The sequence below is a fragment of the Convolutriloba macropyga genome, chromosome 3 (genome assembly GCF_964194025.1).
Source record: "Convolutriloba macropyga chromosome 3, txConMacr16.3, whole genome shotgun sequence".
Classification (NCBI taxonomy): Eukaryota; Metazoa; Xenacoelomorpha; order Acoela; family Convolutidae; genus Convolutriloba; species Convolutriloba macropyga.
Window position 1 is genome coordinate 11,646,098 of NC_134470.1, and position 24,071 is coordinate 11,670,168.

At 37.5% G+C, this 24,071-nt stretch overlaps 1 protein-coding gene across 3 annotated transcripts in view; it reads right to left on the reverse strand.

Moving 5' to 3' along the window:
* Positions 1 to 24,071, reverse strand: part of LOC142335932 (uncharacterized) — a 155,185-nt gene that overhangs the window by 111,505 nt on the left and 19,609 nt on the right. For all 3 annotated transcript variants that reach the window (XM_075384334.1, XM_075384335.1, XM_075384333.1), the window contains exons 3-4: positions 18,771 to 18,994; positions 9,642 to 9,819 (exon numbers count right to left, since the gene is read on the reverse strand). In XM_075384334.1, coding sequence (XP_075240449.1) covers positions 9,642 to 9,819; positions 18,771 to 18,994 — 402 coding nt within the window. The remainder of the gene's footprint in view (positions 1 to 9,641; positions 9,820 to 18,770; positions 18,995 to 24,071) is intronic.

The following is a 24,071-nucleotide window of genomic DNA, read 5'->3' on the forward strand; positions in this document are numbered from 1 at the left end:
AATTGTGTTTCTGCTGCCTAGCTGACAATCATCACGGAAAGGATTGTCCCAGGAAACGCAAGTGTGGAATTGACAATTGTGAGAAGTTTCACAACAAATTTCTCCACTATAAAAAGAAAACCGATACCAGTAAGCCTCCAACAGAGGCAACCAACTTGACAAGTAATGCAGAGCCTGTTAGAGGTCTTATGCAAATTGCCCGAGTTAGAATCTTTGGATCAGAAGGACAGTTCGAAGATACACTAGCAGCTTGTGATACGGGATCAACTCAGACTTGGGTTGACGATCAACTTCTGAAAAAGCTGGATCTTGACGCAGAGACTGTTTCCTTGAATGTAACTGGAATTCATGGAACTAAAACGACGCCATGTCAAACGGCACACGCGGCAATTGGGCCGGCTAACTGCGTGGAGAGCAAAGCAAAGTTAATCAAGATTCACAGTCAAAGTAGTTTGGAAATCGGTACAAATGTGTACAATGTTCAAGAGATGAAGCATAAGTATCCCTACTTGAAATGCGTGAATTTCAAGGAGATCGACCTCAAGAAAGTGAATATAATTCTGGGTCAGAATGCTTACGAGTTGATTAGACCACTAGAGTATAAAAATGGTGGTGTCAATAAACCTTGGGCTGTCAAGTTGCCGCTAGGATGGACAGTCAGTGGTCCAGTACCAGTGAGTGAGCTACGTTTCAGCGCTGCATGTCATATCGCTAACGATGAAGATGTGAAGTTAGCCGAAGTAGTCAAGAAGTGGTGGGACATGGAGTCTTACGGAACTTCGATGGTCGCTGACAAGCGAACGAAAGAAGACAAGTTGGCAAACGAGATCCTCAATTCAACCATACAGTTCAACGGCGAAAGGTACGAAGTTGGATTGCTATGGAATGGAGATCAAGCAGCTTTGTCAAATAACTTTTCGTCAGCTCTGGGACAACTTCGTGGACTGAAGCGACGACTAGACGCAGATAGCTCCTTAAAGCAGCGATATAGTGACACTATAGCATCTGATTACAAAAAAGGATATGTAACTATTCTTTCAAGTGCAGAATTGGCAGAGACATCTAATCAACCAGTGTGGTATGTTCCTCATCATCCGGTCCTCAACCCACACAAGCCTGATAAAGTCCGGAGAGTATGTAACGCAGCCAGCAAGTTTCGTGGATACTCTCTGAACGATGTTTTACTAGCAGGTCCAGACTTGCTAGCTAGTTTAATGGGAATACTTGGCAGATTCCGTGAAAATAAGTATGCGATGAGTGCCGATATTGAAGAAATGTTTCTTCAAGTTGAGGTCAAACCCGAAGATAGGAAGTTCTTGCGATTCCTGTGGTTTGACGAAAATGACAGAATTTTCACTTACCAGTACAATCGACACATCTTTGGCGCTAAATCATCCCCTACATGTGCTAATTTTGCTTTGCAGAGATGTGCAACCGACAATGCAGACGGATCAGAGCGAGCAAGTCACATTGCCTGTCACAATTTCTATATGGATGATTTGCTTGTTTCACTTAAGAGCAAAGATGACGCTACCAATATAAGAGTTGAGCTCACATCACTCCTGGCAAAGGGTGGTTTTAAGCTGACGAAGTGGGCAACCAATTTCGAAGCAGATGAAGTCCACGACAAAGCATTAACAATATTGGGACTTGAGTGGAACAACAAAAATGATACCCTCAAAGTGTGTCGAGGTCTGCAGTTTGAGCCAGAAAGTAATTGGACCCAGAGGAAAGTGCTGTCAGTTGTCTCAAGTGTTTTCGATCCATTGGGATTCCTAGCACCTTTTGTCATTAGAGGAAGAATCATCCTTAAAGGCATTTGGCAGACAAAAGGACAGCAGTGGGATTCATTCATTGAAGATGACTTGAATAATCAGTTCGCTGAATGGGTCGCAGAGCTCAACACAGGCGAAGCGTTTGATGTGCCGCGATGGTATCAAACATCAGACGACAGTGTTCGAAATGAACTACATGTTTTCGGCGATGCTTCAGAGGATGCATTTTGTGCAGTGGCATATATGGTCACAGAAGACAAAACGCATAATCGAAAAGTGTCTTTCATAATGGGAAAAGCTCGAGTAGCTCCTGTTAAACATCATACGATTCCAAAACTTGAACTAATGGCCGCAATTACTGGAAATCGTCTGAAAGATTCCATTGTGAAAGAGCACTCACTATATTTTCACAAGACGTACATGTGGTCTGATTCAACAACCGTCATTCAGTGGATCAGGTCAAGTAACGAGAAGCAACCTACATTCGTCGCAAATAGAGTAGCTGAAATACTCGATACCTCAACAGTTGATGAATGGCATCATGTTGCTGGTGCCAAGAACCCAGCAGATCTAGCCACAAGAGGACTTCATTTTGATGACGTCTCCAACAGTAATTGGATAAATGGCCCAGCCTGGCTTCGAGAACCAATTGTCATGTCAGAGGATAACCAGAATCCAGCAGCGCAGGACATGGGAGTTCAGGTATTTTCTGCAATTGAAGAATTTAACTCTCCAATTCAATGGGACAGATTTAGTCAGTTCAATCGATTACGACGGACAGTAGCATGGGTATTGACCATCTCCCGTTCTAACAAAACAGTTAACGAGCTTCTGGACGAGGCAGAAACTGTGCTTTGGAAATCAGTTCAACAAGAGAGTTTCGGACAGGAACTTAAAGACTTGAAAGCTGGAAGATCAGTTTCTTCGAACAGCACAATTGTTACATTGTCTCCCTTCCTTGACTCAAATGCAGTAATGCGAGCTAAAGGAAGACTGAGCAAATCTAATCTGTCATATAATATGAAGCATCCAATCATCCTGCCTAGCAAGCATTGGGTGATTGAATTGTATCTGAACTACAAACACAAATCATTGCATCATGAAGGTGTCGAATACCTTCGCAGTTTGATTCAACGAGAATATTGGATTCTGGGTTTACGCAACGCGCTACGATCGGTAAAGCACAATTGTCTGCAATGCCGAAGATTCGGAAACACCATTGTACCCCAGATGAGTGATTTGCCGGAAAATCGAGTCAAGGACAACGTCCGACCTTTCACTCATTGTGGCATAGATTACTTTGGACCGCTGCATGTTACTCAAGCAAGGAAGACCTTGAAGAGATGGGTTTGTTTATTTACTTGTCTCAGCACTAGAGCAGTTCATTTGGAGTTAGTAGAAAGTCTGGAAACTAGTGCTTGTATTGACGCAATTAATCGATTTGTTTCGCGACGAGGTAAACCAGCAAGTATCTTGTCGGACAATGCAACGAACTTCGTCGGAGCTGCGAAAGAGTTCAGGGAAGCCTTCAAGCAGTTAAAATCTGACAGTATAACGGACAATCTAGCTGAGAAAGGAATTCAGTGGAGTTTCAACCCGCCTGCTGCGCCTCACTTTGGTGGCGTCTGGGAAAGATTGGTTCGTTCATGTAAGAAAGCTATGTACAACATCTTGAGAGCGGACTCTTACGACGAAGCAAAGCTAAGAACAACCCTATGTATAGTTGAGCAGTTGCTGAACAACCGACCATTAACAGCAGTCAGTGGAGACGCCTCTGACTTGGAAGCTTTGACCCCAAATCACTTCCTGATTGGTCAAGCTAATGTTGTTTGGCCTTTCAGTGTGTTTTCTGGCAGTGGTTTAAGCTGTCGAAAATTGTTCAGGGAACAGAAGAAGATTCTAGTCGATATCTGGAAACGGTGGATGAGTGAATATCTTCCGCAGTTGCAACAACGCAGCAAATGGTCGAAGGAAGAGCTCAAAGAACATCAAGTTGGAGATTTGGTTTGGATTGTGGACAGAGACATAACTCCTTTCTGTTATCCTTTAGGACGAATTACTGAGCTTATCAAAGGAAGCGACAACATAGCAAGATCAGCGACTGTTAAAACTGTGAAAGGGACTTATCAGCGTCCTCTAGTAAAACTAATACCAGTAGATTCTGATCGCAAGTGATGTTATTTTTGTTCCGTGACCAAAAACTGGGCCGGCTATGTTGCGATCAAAAAATTTTGATACTCATTTTATATATTTGTTTAGGTCCTTTTGAACGTATATAACTTTGCGAATTCCTAAATAGTCAAATAGAACCATATGAAGTGCCCTAGTAATGTTTTAACTTGATAAAAGGGCAGAATTTACCCTATAATCAAAAAGTGCTAATTTTGCCTGTTTTTTAAAGTGCTGTATCTTCTCAGGAGGTGATCTGTGAACCCTAAACCCCCCCTTTGTTTTTCTAGTGGGACCAAACTACGATCAATGGTATAGGTCTCAACTCGTACCTTTGACCTAAATTTCACATCATTTTTTACCTCATTTTTGCCAAATTTATCTGTTTTACGGTGTGTTTGTCATATTTTGTCAAAGTTCGATTGCATTTGAGTGTTCATATGTTCCATAATGGTGCTTAAAGGTCAGGTCAAGTGACCACAAATGCCAAACATCTGTTTCCTGTGCTTGTCATTTACTTTAGCCCGACTAATAGGTAGAAAATGTCAGAATTTCCATATTTTGTTTATTTATTTCTAACTTTAAACTTGATTATTTGCCTTAATCACGCCACAATTGTGTTCGGATGCTCTTCGTGTGTGATTCTGCTATTCTCGTTCATGAGATTGCATTAAAGTTGTCCTTAAACGGTTCATAGGTATTTAAAATGAATTCACGAATGTATTTGTTTAGTTATGTAAACATTGTAAGTCAGTTTTATAACATCACAAGGTGAAGTTGTTTTGATTATATATTTATAAGGATAAATTATCCAGTCAGCGAACAGTTGTATTCAGATTGTCACGATATTAATAATTTGAATCTTTTATATATCGTTTTGGCTGAAAACCTAAGGATAAAATACAGTCATAAAAGATAATTTGAATTTGATATCGAACCAACCGGTACAAAGATAATTTTAGTTTTTTCACTCTTATTATCAGCCGGAACACACACAATTCCGGTCGCTTACAGAAACTTTTCTCACACCTCAATTTTATGCTCTCTCGAAAACAGCGGAATGAACAAAAAACCACTCTCTCTTCGCTCCACTCTTCAATTTTGTTCAGCACACAAACCACTTCAAAATTTTTCACGCATTTCAATTCCTACTTCAAAATTAACTCCAACGAAAGTGACTAAAAAGGACCTCTTCAATACTCATCTTCGAGTTGTAAAAACACAGCACACCAATACAATCCAAACCCATACAATACCATCCTCTTTGGATTGTAACAAACGAAATACTCCAAAAACACCGGCGAGCAGTTGGCTTCATCAGTAGCTAGCTACGGTTAAGGGAGGCTAGCTTTAGCTTGATTGAAGGGGCGACAGGTGAGCGCAGCTGGGAAAGGGGGTGGGGTGGAAGGTGTGTGTGTGTGGTGGGGGGTTGACGGTGTGGGTGCGTGGTGGAAGGTAGGTAGATAGGGTGGATGAGTGTGTGCGGGCGTATTCGTGTGTGTCTGTGTGTAAGTGTGTGCGTGTGTATGCGTGCGTGTGTGTGTTGGATACAGGAGATACCTCAGAAAGATACAATGCAAAATTTTTTCCTGCAGCAGATTTCTGTGAACTGCACCCGATGTCAACTGAATACCCATTGGTCAGAAAAAGCACTTAAAATAGGAAAAACGCAAGAAAAACAGCACCATTTGGGCTCAAAAATTTAACAATATAGTTGAAAGATTGCCAAAAAAGCAAAAATACCTTTGTAGATCTCCAGTCTCGACAAGATAGTAAAAGAAACAGACCAAAAATTAACTTCTTTTTATTCAATGCTGAGATTTTATATTTTAAGAATCTGTTTAACTAATTGCTGCTTCTATTAGCTGCACTCAAATACCCTTCAATTTGAGTGCCACCCATCTGACCTTATGTTTGAATTGATGTAAAAAAAGTCAGTCAATTTCAGAGTGAGGAAGTGATTTTTGAGAGTGATGTAAGTCACGCATGACCAAAAATCTAATCATGCGAAGGAACACAAAATTATCTCAACTAAGAGTGAAAAATGATATCACACACGCAATTCCGTTGCATGAACGAATGAACAAAAAGCAGATGTGAAGTGCTTGTGACGTCAATTGGTCGTATCAAAATCACCCTTCAAATTTGAATTCAATTATAATCAGAGTGAGTAAACAGAACCGTTAAAAAATTCTCCCTTCTCTAATATTTTGTCCCTTCGGCAGCTGCGGTGAATTGTATACTTAGAGAGTAATAAAGCTTTATGAAAATTGCTCAGCAAAAATGCCCTCCAAGCTTTATCTGTTTATTCGATTTTTGAGGACAAAATGTCAAAAGCGTCAGACGAAAAATCGAATCGATCAAGCGAAGAATCACATTAAAAACTACAGGCATAACATAGTTGCTACAAACCTTGAGAGCAATAAATAATCCATTTCTACTTACCTCGTATAACCATTGAAATTGGTTTCAGTCAATTTTTTGTGTTTGGTTAACTAATGTCGGGCGAATTGCTCTCAAACGACCGGCGAGCGGTTGGCTTCGTCAGTGGCTAGGCACAGTTTAGTGAGGCTAGCTTTAGCTTAATTGAAGGGGCGTAAGTGAGCACAGTGGGGGGAAGGGGTGGTGGAGCACCGGGGCTGCTGATGAGGTGGCAACAGGGGGGGGGGGGGAGTTTCTCTAAGATAGCTAGCTCCCTATGAAACTCCCCCCCCCCCCTCCACTTTGCACTCAAAGAGTGCGAAGGGCGATTCTCTAAGAACCGCCCTGCGCACCATAAGTATAAGTCTTTAAAACAGACCGACAGGAACAATATAATTGCTACAACCTTCGTTTGAGAGCACTGAAAAACCGAATCGAAATATTTCATTGGGGGATGTTTTGACTTCCCTTTTTGAATTTGTGTTAATATTTGGCTGATAATTGCACTATTCTGGATTTGTTGTGCAAATTTAGCCTATTTTGCAATTCAAAATTGTTAATCAGTAATCAAATGTTTTAAATTTTTACGTATGTCATTATACGTTATGCCCTTTTGGGAAAAGAATTTATTCGCGTTTCAGGTCTACTCGCGTTTACTCTATTTTCTTCAAATCACTTCACTTAACACCACAACACCCTAAACCCGCGGCAAAAATATTCCAGTTTCACTATCTGGCAGAACGATTTAGATTACAGGCCGACAGACTGCCGGAATGGATGCGAACGGCTAGATTTGAACTGAAAAATTATTGTGGCTTTAATTCCAAAACTTTAATTCAAAGTCGTTGTGTCATTGAGAACATTTTTGGGCCCAAAACATGACAACGGAGACGTTCAGTAAAGAGCGTCAGATGAACTAAAAAACATAGCCCGTGCAATATAATCACTAAATCGGAAACTTCAAAGAGAAATAGCCGATGTTCTACCTTGATAATATTAATATCAAAGAGAAAAATCAAATGCCTAATAGAACTATAGCGTTTTGAAAAAAAGCAGACGCATTTTTCAGATTGAGGCTGTGGGCTGGTGGTGGTGGTGGGGGTAGGTAGGTGGGGGGAGTGCAGCTTGTTGTGGCGAGGAGGGGTAGGTAATTAGGGGGAGGGAAGATAGATGAGGGGAAAGTAGGTAGGTACTGGTAGCGCAGGAGTGGGTAGGGGGCAGCTAGGTTGAGGAGAGGGGGTTGTATGTATACGGAGGGTAGATAGATGAGGGTGAGGTTAGGTAGGTGGGGGCGGTGGGTAGTTAGGTCGGGGTGGAGGGTAGGCAGGTGGGGGAGGTAGGTAGGTGCGGGTGTATAAGGGGGTAGATAGGTAGGGTGTAGGTAGGAGGCAGATTCTGTAATTGAGATAGGGAGGAGGGACTGTTATGGGAAGAAAACTTCTCAAAATGACCTTTCGACCATGAAGATTACCAGCAGTACTTAATCACTATGTATTAGCAAATAAGCTACTGTTAAAATACACTGTTCGAAAACAGGAGTCAATGTTCGAAAACAGGAGTCAATGTTCGAAAGATGTTCAAAAGTCAAAGTCCGGAAAGAAAGAAGTCGAAGGTCAAGTCATGAACAAAATTGCTTCAACTAAACAAAAACTGTTGAATACCAACACTCCTCGTCGAGTTGTATAAAAAACGAATGACCAATATAATTGCAACAATTTTTGTTTCAGAGCAATTAAAAACACACAGATCAACAATTTTCGGGTATTTCCCATTATAGCCCCCCATTATGGTATAATTAGCATGTTTGGGGGGGGGCATAGGTTATCTGACCACTAAGCTGGGGGGGGGCTATAATGGGAAAGACCCCAATTTTCAATTACGAAATTACCATAAGTTGTCGATGTGATTTTAACTCATTGAGTTTTAACTCATATCCATCGACGGGGTTTTCAATTCTATGAAATTAAGAAAACTCAATCTATGCAATTACTCAGATACGTTATGGAAGTCAATGTGCCCTCAACCCAAAATGACCATGAGCACAATTGGAGACATGAAAAGAACTTTTTATTCAATTTGAAAGATGCAGTGAAATTTCTATGAAGCAAAGCGATGATTATCAGTAATTGGAATAAGAAAAAATGGAAGAAAACGGACAAACCGGAAAATATCCCAAATTTTTGTTAGGTAGGTTTTAGGTAGATGGTGGGAAGTAGGTAGGCGGTAGGTAGATAGTTTTTTCATGGGGATGTAGGTAGGTGGGGGCATCTTTAGTTGGAATTGGGAGGAGAGACCGTTTTGGGATGAAAACTTCCCAAAATTAGCTTTCGACCTTCAATATTACTAACAGTTTTGAATTCTCCTATAATAGAAACTACGACAGTGTTAACGTCCAATGTTCGAAATTAAGGTCAAAATTCAAAAACGGAGGAACATGGTCGAATAGAAATAAATCAAAACTCAAGTCATAAACAGACTTGATCCAGCTAACGAAACACAGCTGGTACAATAATGGAAAGGAGTTAAAGAATCGTGCAATATAATCTCTAAATCAGCAATGACAAAGAGAAAGCCGTTGTTCTACCTATATCGGAAATATCAAAGAGACAAACTTTACAGTGTTCTGAAAACTTTTTAATTTGAGGCTGTAGGTTGGTGGTGGCAGGTAGTAAGGTAGGCGCTTGGTGAGGAAGGCGGTAGCTATGCTGGGGGAGGGTAGCTAAATCTGGGGTATGTAGGTGCGTGTGTAGGTAGGTGGGGGCAAGGGGTTAGGTAGGTCGGGGCAGGGGGAGGTAGCTGGGGCGGGGTAGGTTCTGAGCTGGAACTTTACCAGCAGTACCTAACCACTTTGTATTAGTAACTAAGATATTGTTAAAATCCATTGTTCGAAAACGGAAGTCAATGTTCTAAAACAGAAATCAATGTTCGAAAACAAAAGTGAAAAGTATAAGTCATGAACAAATTTGCTTCAGCTAAAAAGACATCTAGATAAAAAAGTCCTCTTCGAGTCGTAAAAACCAACAGCACCACAATAAAGCTACGCTCAGCTTACAGCTTTGCAGTTATAATAGATTTACACCAATTTTTTTAAATCAATTTTAGCACATCTTCACTCATTGCAGGCTGTTACTTTGTTAATTTTCGGCGTTTCGTGGCTAAAGGGTAAAAATGAGAAAATGATTATAGTTACCATACAGATTTCAGACATCGTGCTTCAGTATGACATTAGGGTATAATGATGATTGGGCATTAACTATGAACACAGGATGAACTAACCAGCAGAGTTGTGTGACTTGAGACATAGTTCGCACATGGGTCTCTTCAACTTGAGACAGAAAGAGGTGAGAGTCTGTTTGTGTTTCCTGCACTCTGCCAACCTCCCCTCTTCTCTACTTAACAGGTCAGCACCACCACCACCACTCTCATACGCCACACACGCAAACAAAGAATGCGACTGAAACAACCACCAGGTACCAATTTATCAATTTTTTTAAACATGTAAATTACTCAGACTATAACCCTAAGGTTAGATATCTACATGCTCTAAAATGTTAAATAAATTAATCAGCATTGATATTAATATAATAATCTTCAAATTGTGGCTGTTCGTTTTCATAGGTAAAAATAGGATTTGAAGGCTCCTATTTGTCTATTAACGGGTACTTTCTTGTGTTGATCGAGCAAAAACTCCGTTTTTAAAGCAAGTTTTACTGTTAAAATTTCTTATTGAAGAGGGCAATTTGTTCCATTTTTGAACGCTTTTCAAGATTAAGGATTTGTAACTCCACTTCGTTTTCGTTTTCTTTTTAAAAATAATTTGATTTGTTCTCGTGTTCTGTCTAGCGTTATGGCGACTAGAAAACATTTTAAAATTTGCGGATGTTTCCCATTGTCTTATGTCTTTTTGTAGCTTCATTAGGCTAACTTTTGAGATAAACAATTCGGCTGGCAGGATACGATCCTTAATAAGAAGATCAATGGAGTGGTCAAATTTTTGACGAAAATAACAAACTTTTATTCCCCAGTTAATTTGCCTGTTTATGCGGTTTATGTTTTTCACTGTTAGAGTTTGAAGGAATACTCCACTGAAAGAGAGATGAGAGAGTACAACTGACCTGAAAACATCAATTCTTACTTTCAAAGGTATTTGATTTCTTACAAAATACAAAGAACGAATTGCATTAGCCATTTTGCTTAAAACTGGGTTCAGGTGTTTTTGAAAAGTTAGGTTTGAATCAATTTGTACTCCCAGATATCGACATGCATGAGATGGTTTGATAACTTCGTCTTTAAATAAAAACTCTGGATCCGAATTAGTATGATTTGTAAAGAATAACATGTGTTTTATCGGCATTTAAAGTGAGTTGATTCTTTGTCAGGTATTTGTCTGTTTGTTCTAATATTTTTTCAATTTTTTGGGGAATATTTTTATTACGTTTTAATTTGCATATAATACTAGTGTCATCCGCAAATTAAACAACATCATTTTCACCTTCCAGCTTTTCAGAAAAATTGTTGACATATAACAGAAAAATAAGAGGTCCTAACACAGTTCCTTGTGGAACACCATGATTAATAGTTATTTTATCAGATAAGTCAATACCCAGTTTTGCGCATTGTGTTCGATTTTCGAGAAAAGATTTGAGAAGTAAAATTGTTGATTGAGAGAGGTTGAAATTTTCAGCTTTCTTGAGAAATATCTCATGTGAAACTGAATTGAAAGCTTTTGCAAGATCTAAGAACACAGCACCTGTGTCGTTGTTATCTTCCATATTTCCTATTATTTTTCATTAAAATAAAGCACAGCATCAGTAGACGACTTTCGAGATTGGAAACCGAATTGTTTTTTGTTCAAGAGCGCAAATTTTTCAAGATATTCCACTAACTGATTAAGTAAAAGCCTTTCAAAAACTTTTGCGAAAGTTGGTGTTACAGAAATTTGACGATAATTAATTAAAACAGAAACATCTCCTTTGTTGAAAGTTGGTGTGATGTGCGCATCCTTAAGAATTGTTGGAAAAACTCTCTTGAATACAATCGTTAAATATAATCTGAAGATGTGTCCCATGAGCAAATTTTCCGGATTTCAATGCCCAAGCATTGATGTATCCCGGCCCTGGTGCTTTGTTGTTATCTAGATTGTCAATAACTTTATAGATTTCCCTCAAAGTAAAAGGTCTAAAGTTAAACTCTTGAAATTTTCGCTCTATTTTTTCGACGTTCAATGGAACAATCTGCCTTCTGTAGATGCCCATTTCGCAGAAAACTCTGTTAAAAGCGTTACATATTGATTTTTTGTCTTTCGTTTTTCTACCATTCTCATCAATTTCTGTGATGTTTGGACTGTTGGTTTTCTTTCCGATTTTTTTCTTAATGAATTTCCATTTCTCTTTTGAGGTTTCAATTTTCTGAAAAAATTATTTCAATCTTAAAAAATTCATCGATTCTTTCTCATCAGAGAAATGGAACAAATTAGTTTTAAAAATGGAAACTTAAATTGTAAAGTTTGAGGAAAATTAACTTATCGTACGGTACGAAGCAACACTGGATCTTCGTTTTTATTATTCAAATTCCAGATTTAGTACCAAGTCACCAGTAGTCTCTTTTACCAGGGTCAAGAAACACATACATCATTAAACCCTCGAATAACAACCAGCTCTTATTATGCACGACACCGGCAGAGCCAAACCGGCGGCGCAGAGAAGAATGTCAAAATAAATTTGAAGCCAAATATTTCGCATGTTAATTTGTCGATCATTGTCACCACTTTCTAGTGAAAAAAAATATATATAAAAAACACATTGAATTCCCATTATGTTATTACCAGCCAACAACTAAATGGGCAGTGTAGGTCAAAGTATAAATGAAATAAACTAAATATATTACGGTTTAAATTGAGACAGTGGTACTATGAAAACTTAAAACTTTTCCATGATGCCTTGCCGTACGTCGCATTATTCGAGTTTTGCTTATATAAATGAAAGAAAAACATTTTCAGATGCTTCTTTAGAGCTATTGGTTTTGCATCCATTTCAATTATATTTTAAAAAAAACTCAAGTTAAGAAACGTATTATGAAGGGTTGAGCCGATATTCAGGATAGAGTTTTCTAGTGCAGATCAGTTTATTTTGTGACTGAAGCAGTATTTTTTGGTTTGCTGGCTGTAGCGTAGATTTGATGTTGGTAAGTGTAGTTTTTTGAAAATCGGAAGCTGGTTACTGGTAAATTTCAAAATAATTTAGTACTTTGTATTCCAAGAAAAATTTTATTGGCAGAATTTGATGTTTTAGTTTCAGATCAGAAGAACTGTCGTATGTTTTGCAATTGAAGCACGTCTTTACAGTCCAGCTTAATTGTTTCTCCAAAGTAATAAAGCAATTGTTTTTTGAGCTGGCCAGTAAAAGGCCTGAGTAGTGTAAATGACTTATCACTAAGGCGTTCAGAAGTAGTAGTCTTGTCTGCTCAGGGAACGGGCGTGATATACGTTTTAATGTTTTTATCCCTGTAGCCATTTTGCGTAATACGTGTTTTAGTTCTTCTTGAAAATTTAATGTGCAATCAAGATATATTCCGAGGTATTTTATGCAACTGACGTTTGGTATTTTGTAATTACCAATTAACAGATTGTTTCTTTTCGTTTCTTCTAGTTTTGATATTTTGAGAATGTAATAAATTCATTTTTTGAGTGATTGAGCATTAGACGGTGTTTTTCGTAATATATAAATATATTTCTTAGGGATTGTTCAAGATTATATGTTGCTAATTTCAGGTCCGTATTGTATGTAAGAATGATAGTATCATCGGCATATTGAATTATTTCTGTATTAGCAGGTATTTGTTTGTTCAAGTCATTAATGTAAAGGTTAAAAAGAAGGGGACCTTAAACTGTTCCCTGTGGGACACCTTGATATAACCCAATCCAATCGGATTCCACATGATTCACTATGGTTTTTTGTAGCCTGTGTGATAGATAACTTTCTATTAGGTATAAGGCATTTTTGGAAAATCCATATTCATGCAGTTTATGAAGACGGATCTTGTGATTTTTCGAATCAAAAGCTTTAGACAGATCAGTAGAGCTGCAGTGATAAAATTATTATGATTTATATTGTACCTTATAGTTTCAGTACAGTAAACGAGGGCGCCAATCGTTGAGACTTTGTTACGGAAACCAAATTGAGTATTGGAAAGCAGCCCAAACTTTTCGAGATATTCTAAAGTTTGCTCACGAAGTTTGCTCAAATTCTAAACTTTTGCTAGTGAGCCTGTAATTGATATTGATCTGTAGTTCTCAGGCAAAGAGTTTTCTCCTTTTTTAAAAGTTGGAGTAACAATAGCCTTTTTAAGATCTTCAGGAAATTTTTCTTCAGGTAAATTGGTTAAAAAGCAATTTAATTGGATCAGCTAAAAAGAGAAACCCATCTTTAAAAGCCCAAGATGGGATATCTGAAGGACCTGATGGCTTGTTTGAGTTTAAATTTTTTAGAGTCAGTAAGAGTTCTTTTGTGGTTACGAATCTAAAATCAGAACTGTTTTTAGATGTTCTATGGTTGGTGAGAAAAAAGTTGCAAGCGCTGCCAATGTTCTCACCTAATTTAGAAAATTTATAATTGAGCAATTGGGCCATTTTGTAGTTAACAGTAATAGCATCATCAAAACAGCTTTTGAGGTAGAAGATATTTTGGGAGAACTTAGTAGAGTTTCTTGAGTCGTTTATAATATTCCATTTTGTCTTTTCCGAATCTGCTTTTTTAAAGATGCTCTTTATGAAATCACTGCTCTCTAGTTTAAATTTGGATATTTCAGTCCGTATGAAGACCGTTTTTAGAGGGGAGTGATAACGGATTACCTCAGTCAAAATTTTCTTAAAGATACGATACATGTCTTCAGCGTCAGATGCCGTGTAAAGAACATCCCAATCAATTTGTTTCAGGTCTTGTAGGTATAAACTTCACAATATTTTGATTTGTCAAAGATTGTTTTTCCTCTTGGAGGCTCCTTTTTATTCATAGTTACATTCGTTATCATTGCAATAGCTTTATGATCCGATTTAATGGGCGATTCAAAAGTAAAAACATTGGAATGAGGCATCTCATCATCTTTGATTACAAAATCAATGATTATTCCCCTTGTAGGTGTTTTGTTGACCACTGATAGACCATAAGGCACAAGAATTGTGTCCATTTTGTTTCTTTCGAAAGAAACAAAATTAAATCGCCAAGTAATAAAATTTTTAGCTTTTTTGTTATTCCATAATCTATTTGCAATGCTCATTCTTCGAGAAAGATGTCAGTTTTAGATTTTTCAGGATTATATGAAACATTCACCAGCAGTGAAGGAAATTTTTTGTAGGGTAGAGTGAGCTCAACCCAAAGTGTTTCGAAGTCTTTGCTCATTTTTGGAAAATCATTACGGTTTTTTGGACATAACCGACAAGCCTCGGACGAATTGCTCTCAAAAGACCGACAAGCGGTTGGCTTCGGTAGTTTATACCTTTTTGAAGCCGAAAAATCAAATCGCTCATATAAAAAATCGCATAAAAAACAGGACTATATAATTGCTACAAATTTTGTTTGAAAGCAATTAATTAGGAAATAGAGTAATGAAGGTCTATCCGTGGTCGCAACCTCCTCCGTTCGGGTGGGGAGTGGGAGGAGGATAAGGGGTGGGGGCGCGGCTCAGGAGAGGCCCAGTGGAGCGCAACTCAATCTCGACTCATCTCAATCAATCAGTAAAAAAACATTTAGGTAATCGAAACAATAAATTTTTAGGAAGAAATTCTCAAAAGAAAACAAACCATGCCATCAGAGCGTTTAATAGAGAGGAACCTTAACCATGCCGCTGTTCTTGCAGAAAATAGGATCATAGGGTGCAAACTACGATGAGCTTATGACGAGTTTCGAGGCCAACCAAATAATGCCACGTTTGTCGTCACCAACAGAGACCTGGTTGAAAGATTACTCAAACAAACAACTGCTCTGCCATGAAAATTTACAAAATATCGTTACATGCAACCGACCTGAAAAAGATGCGGAGGTGTAGCTCTGATCGCGAGCAAAGAATATCAATTAACAACAATAAAGACCTCCGCAAACAGCGATATACAAGTTTCAACGCCAAATTGCTTTTCAAAAAATCAGTTTTTGTGTAACGATTGTGTAAAAGGCTCCACAAACGGATATATTAACATTCCAAAATTTTCTTTTGGGACACCACTTGTCATGCGAACAAAAAACAATCACATTTAATGCGGGACTTAAATAAAGATTTCTCAAAAAATGATAAACAGAAAATTTTCTGAGGGAAAACGGCTCCCTAAACCTATACCTGAAACAAAAAAAAACGAGCACACAAGCACAACGATCAGAAGCGACTCAACTCTAGATGTTTTCTTCTGAAACTTTGAATGTGACACAGAGGTTCAGAAAACAAAAGTGTCAGACCATTATGGAGTTTATTTGAAAAAAAGTGATCTTAACGATATCCAAAACAACACCATAGAAGATGAACAAGAAAAACAGAGAAACTGGAATGCTCTCAACAAGCTTACTATTGTTCTGGAGTTGAAGACTGAACTGTAAACAGAACGTAAGTCAAAAGATGATTTCTTTTCCGGTTATGCACAGCTGAGGAAGGAATTCGCAATCTCGAGAAAATTATAAATAGAACTCTGGATCTAACAACTTCAAAAAAATCATCAAAAAGAAAAAAAACTGGATTATCAACGAAGTCAAAAATGCTTGTTCCCAGAAACAACGTCTTAGGAAATATTTTTGCAGTCCAAGTCACAAGAAGTAAAAAAAACAATAGAACTTACAAAACAACGAAACAAAAACACTAGTACGAAACGCCAAAAAGAACTACAGAAAAATTTTCATAAACAAAATGACTCTAATGGCAAAAGTTTTTATAGGTATCTGAATCAAATTCGCTATCCGAATACAAAAAAAAACTCAGGAATCACAAACACAATTGACTCCGAAACACTCAATAATTTCTTTGTTGAAAATTGGCCCCTCACTTGCTAAGAAAACTATACGGTGGGAATATGATTAATCGAGCTGTTGACTCCTTTGTTTTAAAGCCGACGAGGTGAAGTTCGAAATAAAGCAACTTGTAGGGGAAAAGAGTTACGATTATATGGGTTTAACAAACCATCTTCTAAAAACAATTAATCCAGTCATTAGTGAGGAGCTTACAGATATTATAAACAAAAACATAGTTGAATCACGTTATCCCAAAAGCTTAAAAGTTTCAAAGGTTGTAACGATTTTCAAGGAAGGCGATCCAAATGAGCCTAACAATAACAAACCAATTTTTAGTACCACTTTTTTGTGAAATTTTTGAAAAAATTATAAACGGAAGACTGATGTCATTTCTCCTGAAAACAAAAGTCTCACCAGAAAATAAGTTTGGTTTCCTGAGTAAGAGACCAACTGTCGCTGCCTTAACAGAAATGCTGGCAAACATTAAGAGATTAAGGGAGAAAATGTTTTGGCTCATTGTACCTTGCTTGACCGCTCAAAAGTGTTCGATACTGTTGATCACAGCATTTTGCGAGACAAAAGTTCCAAAAATGGTTTCAAACGAAAAATCGAAGCGTTACTCAAGTCTTATCTTAAAGATAGCAAACAACTAGTTCGGTATAAAGGAATCTTCCTCAACTAAAGAAATTGAGAGCGGAGTCCCTCAAGGATAAGTATTAGGCCCACTTCTGGTTCTAATATATATAAACGATTTCGTAGACAAACCAAAGCACAATAACATTCTGTTATACGCATATGACTCAAACATATTTGGCAAATATGGGCAAACTGAACATACAAATGAACCGAAATTGATTTCCAACTGGCTAGAGAGTAACAAACAGACACCCAATATTAAAAAAACGCAAATACTTCTGCTAGGACCCAACAAATTATCAGACAAAAAAACTTAGTGGGAAAGGTGAAGAAATAGACACAAATTCACATTTGGTACAAATTCCTATTTGAAGAGCACATAGACTATGTTCAAATGAAAATGTAACCAATACATTTCGATTTTATATCAAACGAAGAAATATCTGCAAAGAGAATTACTTCTGAAAATTTATAAACAAAACGTTCAGCCACAGTATCAATACGGAGTTCTAATATATGGCACGGCAAACAAAAGTGTTCTTGAAAGACTACAACATAAACAATACTTCCTAAGCAGTATAGTTTTTGGGTTACCAAAACAAACAAGTTTGTAGTTGTAGATCAAAAAACAGATTTCCATCAATATTTGAGCTACACGTGTACGAACTTCTGAAAATTTTATCAAAAGTAATCAGAGGAGAACATCCTGGTGAATCTATTAACTCGTTTATAGCTGACAAGGAAATTGCCAGATCATTCGACACTGAATGGAGAATCAAAACGATACCTCTCATAGAAAAATTAACACGCAAGAAACGAAAACTAATCTCAAATCGATTGAGAATACTCTACAATAGCCTATTCACTCTTGACATTGATATAATTAAAAGTTTGAGAAACTGCAAAGAAAAGAATTTGAAAAAAAAACTGCTACACTCCTTCCTGGAAAATTACATAATCGATTCCAATGTTTTGGAAACTTGTATTGGTAGTATGCTCGATAAGAAAGAAATTTTTTTTGAAAACTTTTCTTTAGTTAAATTCAATTAGATAGTTCGTGCGTAAAATTCGTTTATTAAACCCCTTTTTTTCCTGTTCCTCTTGAATGGTCTCAGTATAAGTAACAAAATGAATTTAGTACATATCTAATTTTGAATAACTCTGAAACGCCGCTGCAACAGGAAAATCGCCGCCTAGCATTCGTTCAGTACGACGCTTTCTACTCTAATTTGTTTCATTATTCTAAGCTTGCATATTTGGTACTGAAAACAAATTTTTTATTATATTTTAATTTCTAGAGAACACCAATTCACTTACCCTGTCTAGTTCGGTATGATATAATGTCAATCAAATTGCTCCTTGATGAAGTGTTGAACTACCATCATCCATATAAATTTAATTTTCTGCTGGGTCTATGAATGAAGTCCCCCAGCAAGTTATGCACCCCAAGTTTAAAACAACTATGGAATCCGTTTACAACTTTTACACCCCCGGGCACTCGTGCTATTTTTCTAAATTGTAGCGTGCTATATAAATAAAAACAATTGGGGGTAATAGAAATAATGTTAGTGAATTGTGAATCATTATTTGCATCTTTCCTGTTTAAGCCCCAGTCCAATATGTACCCCCCAGTTACAGAACATGTCATTACATTGTAAATCACTATGTAAAAATTTAGCACGTTTCGTTAAGGCTGCAAATAGTACGCGCCCGCTAAGCTGGGGGGGGGGGGGGGGGGCTCTTTCAAATGGAGATCTGCAAATGAATGCCCAAACCAACATACCTGATTTTGCAGGCAATGATGATCAAAACAACTGGCGCACAGCATTATTCTTGCAGTTGGTTTCACCGCAAATTCGAGCAGGTTCACTAGCTTCGATTGCCCCACTGCACTGTCTCCATTTCCAGCCCCCTCATCTGAGCATGTTAGGCACGTGAACAGAAGTGTATTCTCAAAGATCTCAGCCTCACACAAAGAACATTGGGAAAACAAATTGTCCGAATTAGCTGAAACAAACAATCAACCTATGATTCAAAACATAAACCGACTAACTTCGGAGAATTTGCTATCGAACGACAGCCGGGGGAGGCAATTTAATTTTGAGATTGGGTTGTATGTGCAAAAAACTGCACCTCGGGAGAGATTCGAACCCGAGATCACCAACGTACCATGCATCCTCAGTTGCCACTCTCTGCTATTAGCCAAAATTAATTACTGAGGGCGCCACACAGTGTAAATTACTGAGGGCCTATCATTCACAATTTTTTCTCATTTCTCAACATTTTACCCAGGAAAACTTTCGAGGCATTTGTACTTGAAAGCATATGGTGCCACCATACCAATCTAAGTAGTTCTAGGTACTCCGGAACATACCAATAATTGGCATTTTCTTCGGCTTCTTTCTCCTTATTTATTGGGGGCGCATCGTAAAAATTTCTCTGTTTCATGTCTGAGGAAGTTTTTCATTTCTCCGAGCTAACTGCTGCTAAAAGAACGCATATTTATGCACTCTATTAGTACCTTCTGAACAAAATAAATTAAACTTCAAATACAAATAATAATTGTTAGGGCGTATCGTAAAGGCCGTTTTTCAAAAACTGATCTGTCATGCTAAAAACATACCTTTGCGTTCACTACGTCATTGGAGAGTTAAAATCTGGGAACTATTCTGTTTGCCCCCCCCCCCACCTTAGTGAGCTTTTATTTTTAGCAAAACAGAATAGAAGAAGAAGAGTGAATTAAACATCATTAGAATGAAAAATGCTTAAAACTACAATGACTACAAATTCAAAGGCTTGCATCAGATTCATCACAGTACATAAGGTTTCTCAACAGTTCAGTTTTGGGTAATATCTCTAGGGTGGGTTTCACATTGCTGAAGATTAGGTTTCTGAGCCGATCCATCACAATCGTTCCTGGTATGGAGGGGCAGATACATATGAGTAGTAAAGGAAAGTGACTAGAACCTCAACGGGGGGGGGGGGGGGGGGGACGGACGGACAATTTTTGCAATGCACATCTACAACGGGGTGGGACACTTTATAGGTTGCAAAAATTGTCCCCCTCCTTTTTTGACCAAAAATGGAAAACTTTTCCGTTGATTTTAACTTTGTTCAATTTGTTTACAAGCTTGACCCAGTTTTTGTTACGACTAACTGTTTGCTGCGGGGTCTGTTTGTTTGTTTAGAACAGTGATATAAATTAAGCACTGCTATTGCTTGGACAATTTTTGGAACGCCCGTCTACTACGGGGTGGGACACTTCCAAAAATTTTATAGATTGCAAAAATTGTCCCCCCCCCCTCTTTTGACCGAAAATGGAAAACTTTTCGGTTGATTTTAACTTTGTTCAATTTGTTTACAAGCTTGACCCAGTTTTTGTTACGACTAACTGTTTGCTGCGGGGTCTGTTTGCTGCGGGGTCTGTTTGTTTGTTTAGAACAGTGATATAAATTAAGCACTGCTATTGCTAGCATTGCGATTACATGTTTTGTGTATGATAAAAGTATTCAGATCCAGTTTTTCATATTTGAGAATTTACCGCTTATGGGCGTCGACACTTGTAAAAATTTTTGAAAAATGGGGTCGAAAAATTTTTTTGCGTTTTTTCGGCTTTAATCAATGTAAAAATGTGTGAAACATGTTTTTTGAGTAAAAAAAGTTGTCGGAAAAAATTTTTTCAAATTTTGAAATTTTTGCCCTATAGGAGATCAGAACTTGTAAAAATTTTTGAAAAATGGGGTCGAAAAATTTTTTTGCGTTTTTTCGGCTTTAATCAATGTCAAAATGTGTGAAACATGTTTTTTGAGTAAAAAAAGTTGTCGGAAAAATTTTTTTCAAATTTTGAAATTTTTGCCCTATAGGAGATCAGAACTTGTAAAAATTTTTGAAAAATGGGGTCAAAAAATTTTTTTGCGTTTTTCGGCTTTAATCAATGTAAAAATGTGTGAAACATGTTTTTTGAGTAAAAAAAGTTGTCGGAAAAAATTTTTTCAAAATTTGAAATTTTTGCCCTATAGGAGATCAGAACTTGTAAAAATTTTTGAAAATGGATTCGAAAATTTTTTTTTGTGTTTTTTGGTTTGAATCAATGCAAATAGTTGTGAAACACGTTTTGTGAGTGATAAAAGTGGTCAGAAAAGATTTTATTGGAAATCGAATTTTTGTCCTATAGGAGGACAAGAACTTAAAAAATTTTTTGAGAAATAGGGTCCAAAATCTTTGTTGATTTTTTGTCTCTATTAGATGTGATACGGTGTTAATCATGTTTTGTGCATCAACCACACCCCAACCAACACGCCCAACCCACCAACACACACCCGACCACACCCCAACCAACACGCCCAACCCACCAACACCCAACCACACCCCAACCAACACCCCCAACCCACGAACACACACGCCCAACCCACCAACACCCTACCAACACCCCCAACCCACGAACACACACGTCCAACCAACCAACACACATGCCCAACCCACACGCCCAGCCAACACACACACACACACACACACACACACACGAGCGACGCACCTAAACCAACCACACCCAAACACACACAAACACGCCCAGCCAACACACACACACACACACACACACCCAACCAAGCTTCAACCCACACGCCAAACCCATCACTGCATATCAAGCAAAATAATTGAATATTACATAGCCACAACAATAACGACCTAAAAATTATTCTTTATGCAAATTTTGTGCATAAGCACTGTCATATTCTAGATATATGAAAGTACATATGCACAAAAATATGCAAAAAGCCAAGAGGAATAACATGAACGAACCAACCTTGCAGGTGGAGATAAATTGCTTCCTTGATAACTGAAAGATATGAATATATAAACTTTTATATATCATGCTCAATCTTGTTCATCAGTTTGTGTGTTTCGCAAATAAACGTGAACACATCAGTGCTCTAATTTTTGTTTTTAAATGGCAGAGCCAATGAGATGTCATTAAGTAAAATATTTCAGCATCTTTATGCAAATTTTGTGCGTATGCACTTTCATATACCAAATAATAACTGCAAGTTTGCACCCCATACCCTTCCTCATGAAAAATGAATAAAGCGAAGGCTTGGTTTTCAATTAGTGTCAATACATAACGAAACATAAGTCAAAATTAGAGTAATTCTTTGTTATTGTGTTTGCTAAACCTTTAGTATTTCAACAAGTTTGTATATGTTTGTCTTCCGTTATTCGTTTCCTGAGCCACTTTTGCAATTTTAGTGATTCTTTACTGTGATGATCGTAATTTTTCTGTGACAAAACCATTTCTTGTCTTGGCGTTTTTGAATACTCGGTAGCAAAATTTACTTGGAGGATGCTCGGATTTGTTTCGTTTTCGTAAGCCGCATTTCAACCTTTTTGATTTGGTTTATCGACCAACCGCTACCATGTGATGAAAAATTGTCCAACGCTATTATCATTTGCTCGGTCATTTCAGAGAAACATTCGTTATTTAATCCAGGAAAGTGGACCCTTTGCGCTTTCGAATTTGCAAAGATTGTTATATGTTGAACTGCAGCTTGTGAAGTTTCTTCATCCACTGGTTTTGTAAGCTCTACAGTTGCACAGAATTGAACTTTTTGTGGTTGAGTTTGGGTGTTCAATCGAATGACATTGTCAATTTCGTTTTGTTTACCGCGCATGAAGCTGAGCAAATCAATATCATTATTGTCCACCGAAATGTCATATATTTTAAGAACACCACCAAAAGCCTTCTCAGTGGCAAAAATTTCACCTGATGTGTCAATTTTTGCGTCCGAGTTCCATATTGGTAAGCCATGAACTTTATTCATGTGTTGCACATAGGAAGAGTCACCAACAAAAAGTTTATTGCAATAAAGACAATATCGGGGTCTGAATGAGAGATGCTTTTCTCTCATGTGATTTTCCATTTCAATAACCCCACTTCTTTCATAACCGCATGCATGGCATACAAAGGAATTATTTTCTTTGTACTGTTTATGGACTGTTTGTTTGTGACGTCTGAGACTACGCTTGTCTGAAAGTTTTTTGTTGCAAATAGTACAAGTTTCGGTACTCATTGATATTCCTTAGTTTCAAAATTAAATTGAGTTGTGATATTTAAAAAAATCCGCTAGTGCCGTCAGTCGTTTTGAGTCGTGTTTGGTCAGTAAAATGCGCAGGACATTAAAACAACGTATAATATGTTAGAGTAAAAGTTTCTAAATTTATGTTTTAAAGCAAGCCGAAATTGAGGGAATTAAAACAAACTAATACGAGTGAATACGCAAAAGGCAAATGCAAAATTGTGTATAGCACAATTTACAATTTCCTGTTGAGTCATTCTTTTGGAAAGTGGTTTTGTTTACAATTTGTTTATTGACTCAGTTTTCTTTGCTCTGCATACACAACGAAACTAAAATTGTTTTAGATATTTGAATCAGAAGCTAAAGAAAATAGTTGTCGTGTGTTTGTAAAGTTAGGGCGAAAAGCAAATGACAAAATCTAGTATTGGGTTGTCACACATTTTCACAACTCTCTAACCCAATCAGAGTGCGCGTATTGTTTATTTACTTTTGTAACTGAAAGCTACTGCTCGGCAAACGTTTTGTTTACATTTGCAACTGAAAGCTACTTCTGAGCAAACAGTGGGCCTCTAGTCTCGCAGACCGTTGTGCCAATAACAGAGATTCAACTGTTTACCTGCTTTCCTGCTTTTTGTTTGCTCAGTGCAGGTAGGTCAGTCTGCGGGGTTATTTGTTTACCCCAGTTTTGTTTTATCACTAGTATCGCGTACTAGTATCTGCTGAAAATTGTTTACTGATTTTTTGTCATGATATGAAAATACCCAAGCTTCAGCTGGTTTTAATTCTACCCTTTTTACTTTTGTTTATTTGTTTAATACAATCTTTCATCCACTTGTTTGTTCAATGTCTGAATTTTTCTGCAACGCTTAATTCCTTCTTCCAAACATTCATGCTATGTTTGATGCTGAGATGAATCAATAGTGAAAATTAAATTAAGAACTAGTTTAAAGAAGTAAACACAAAGTTCATACGTTGAAACACTGTAATCAGCCAAAAATAAAAAGTTCAATATG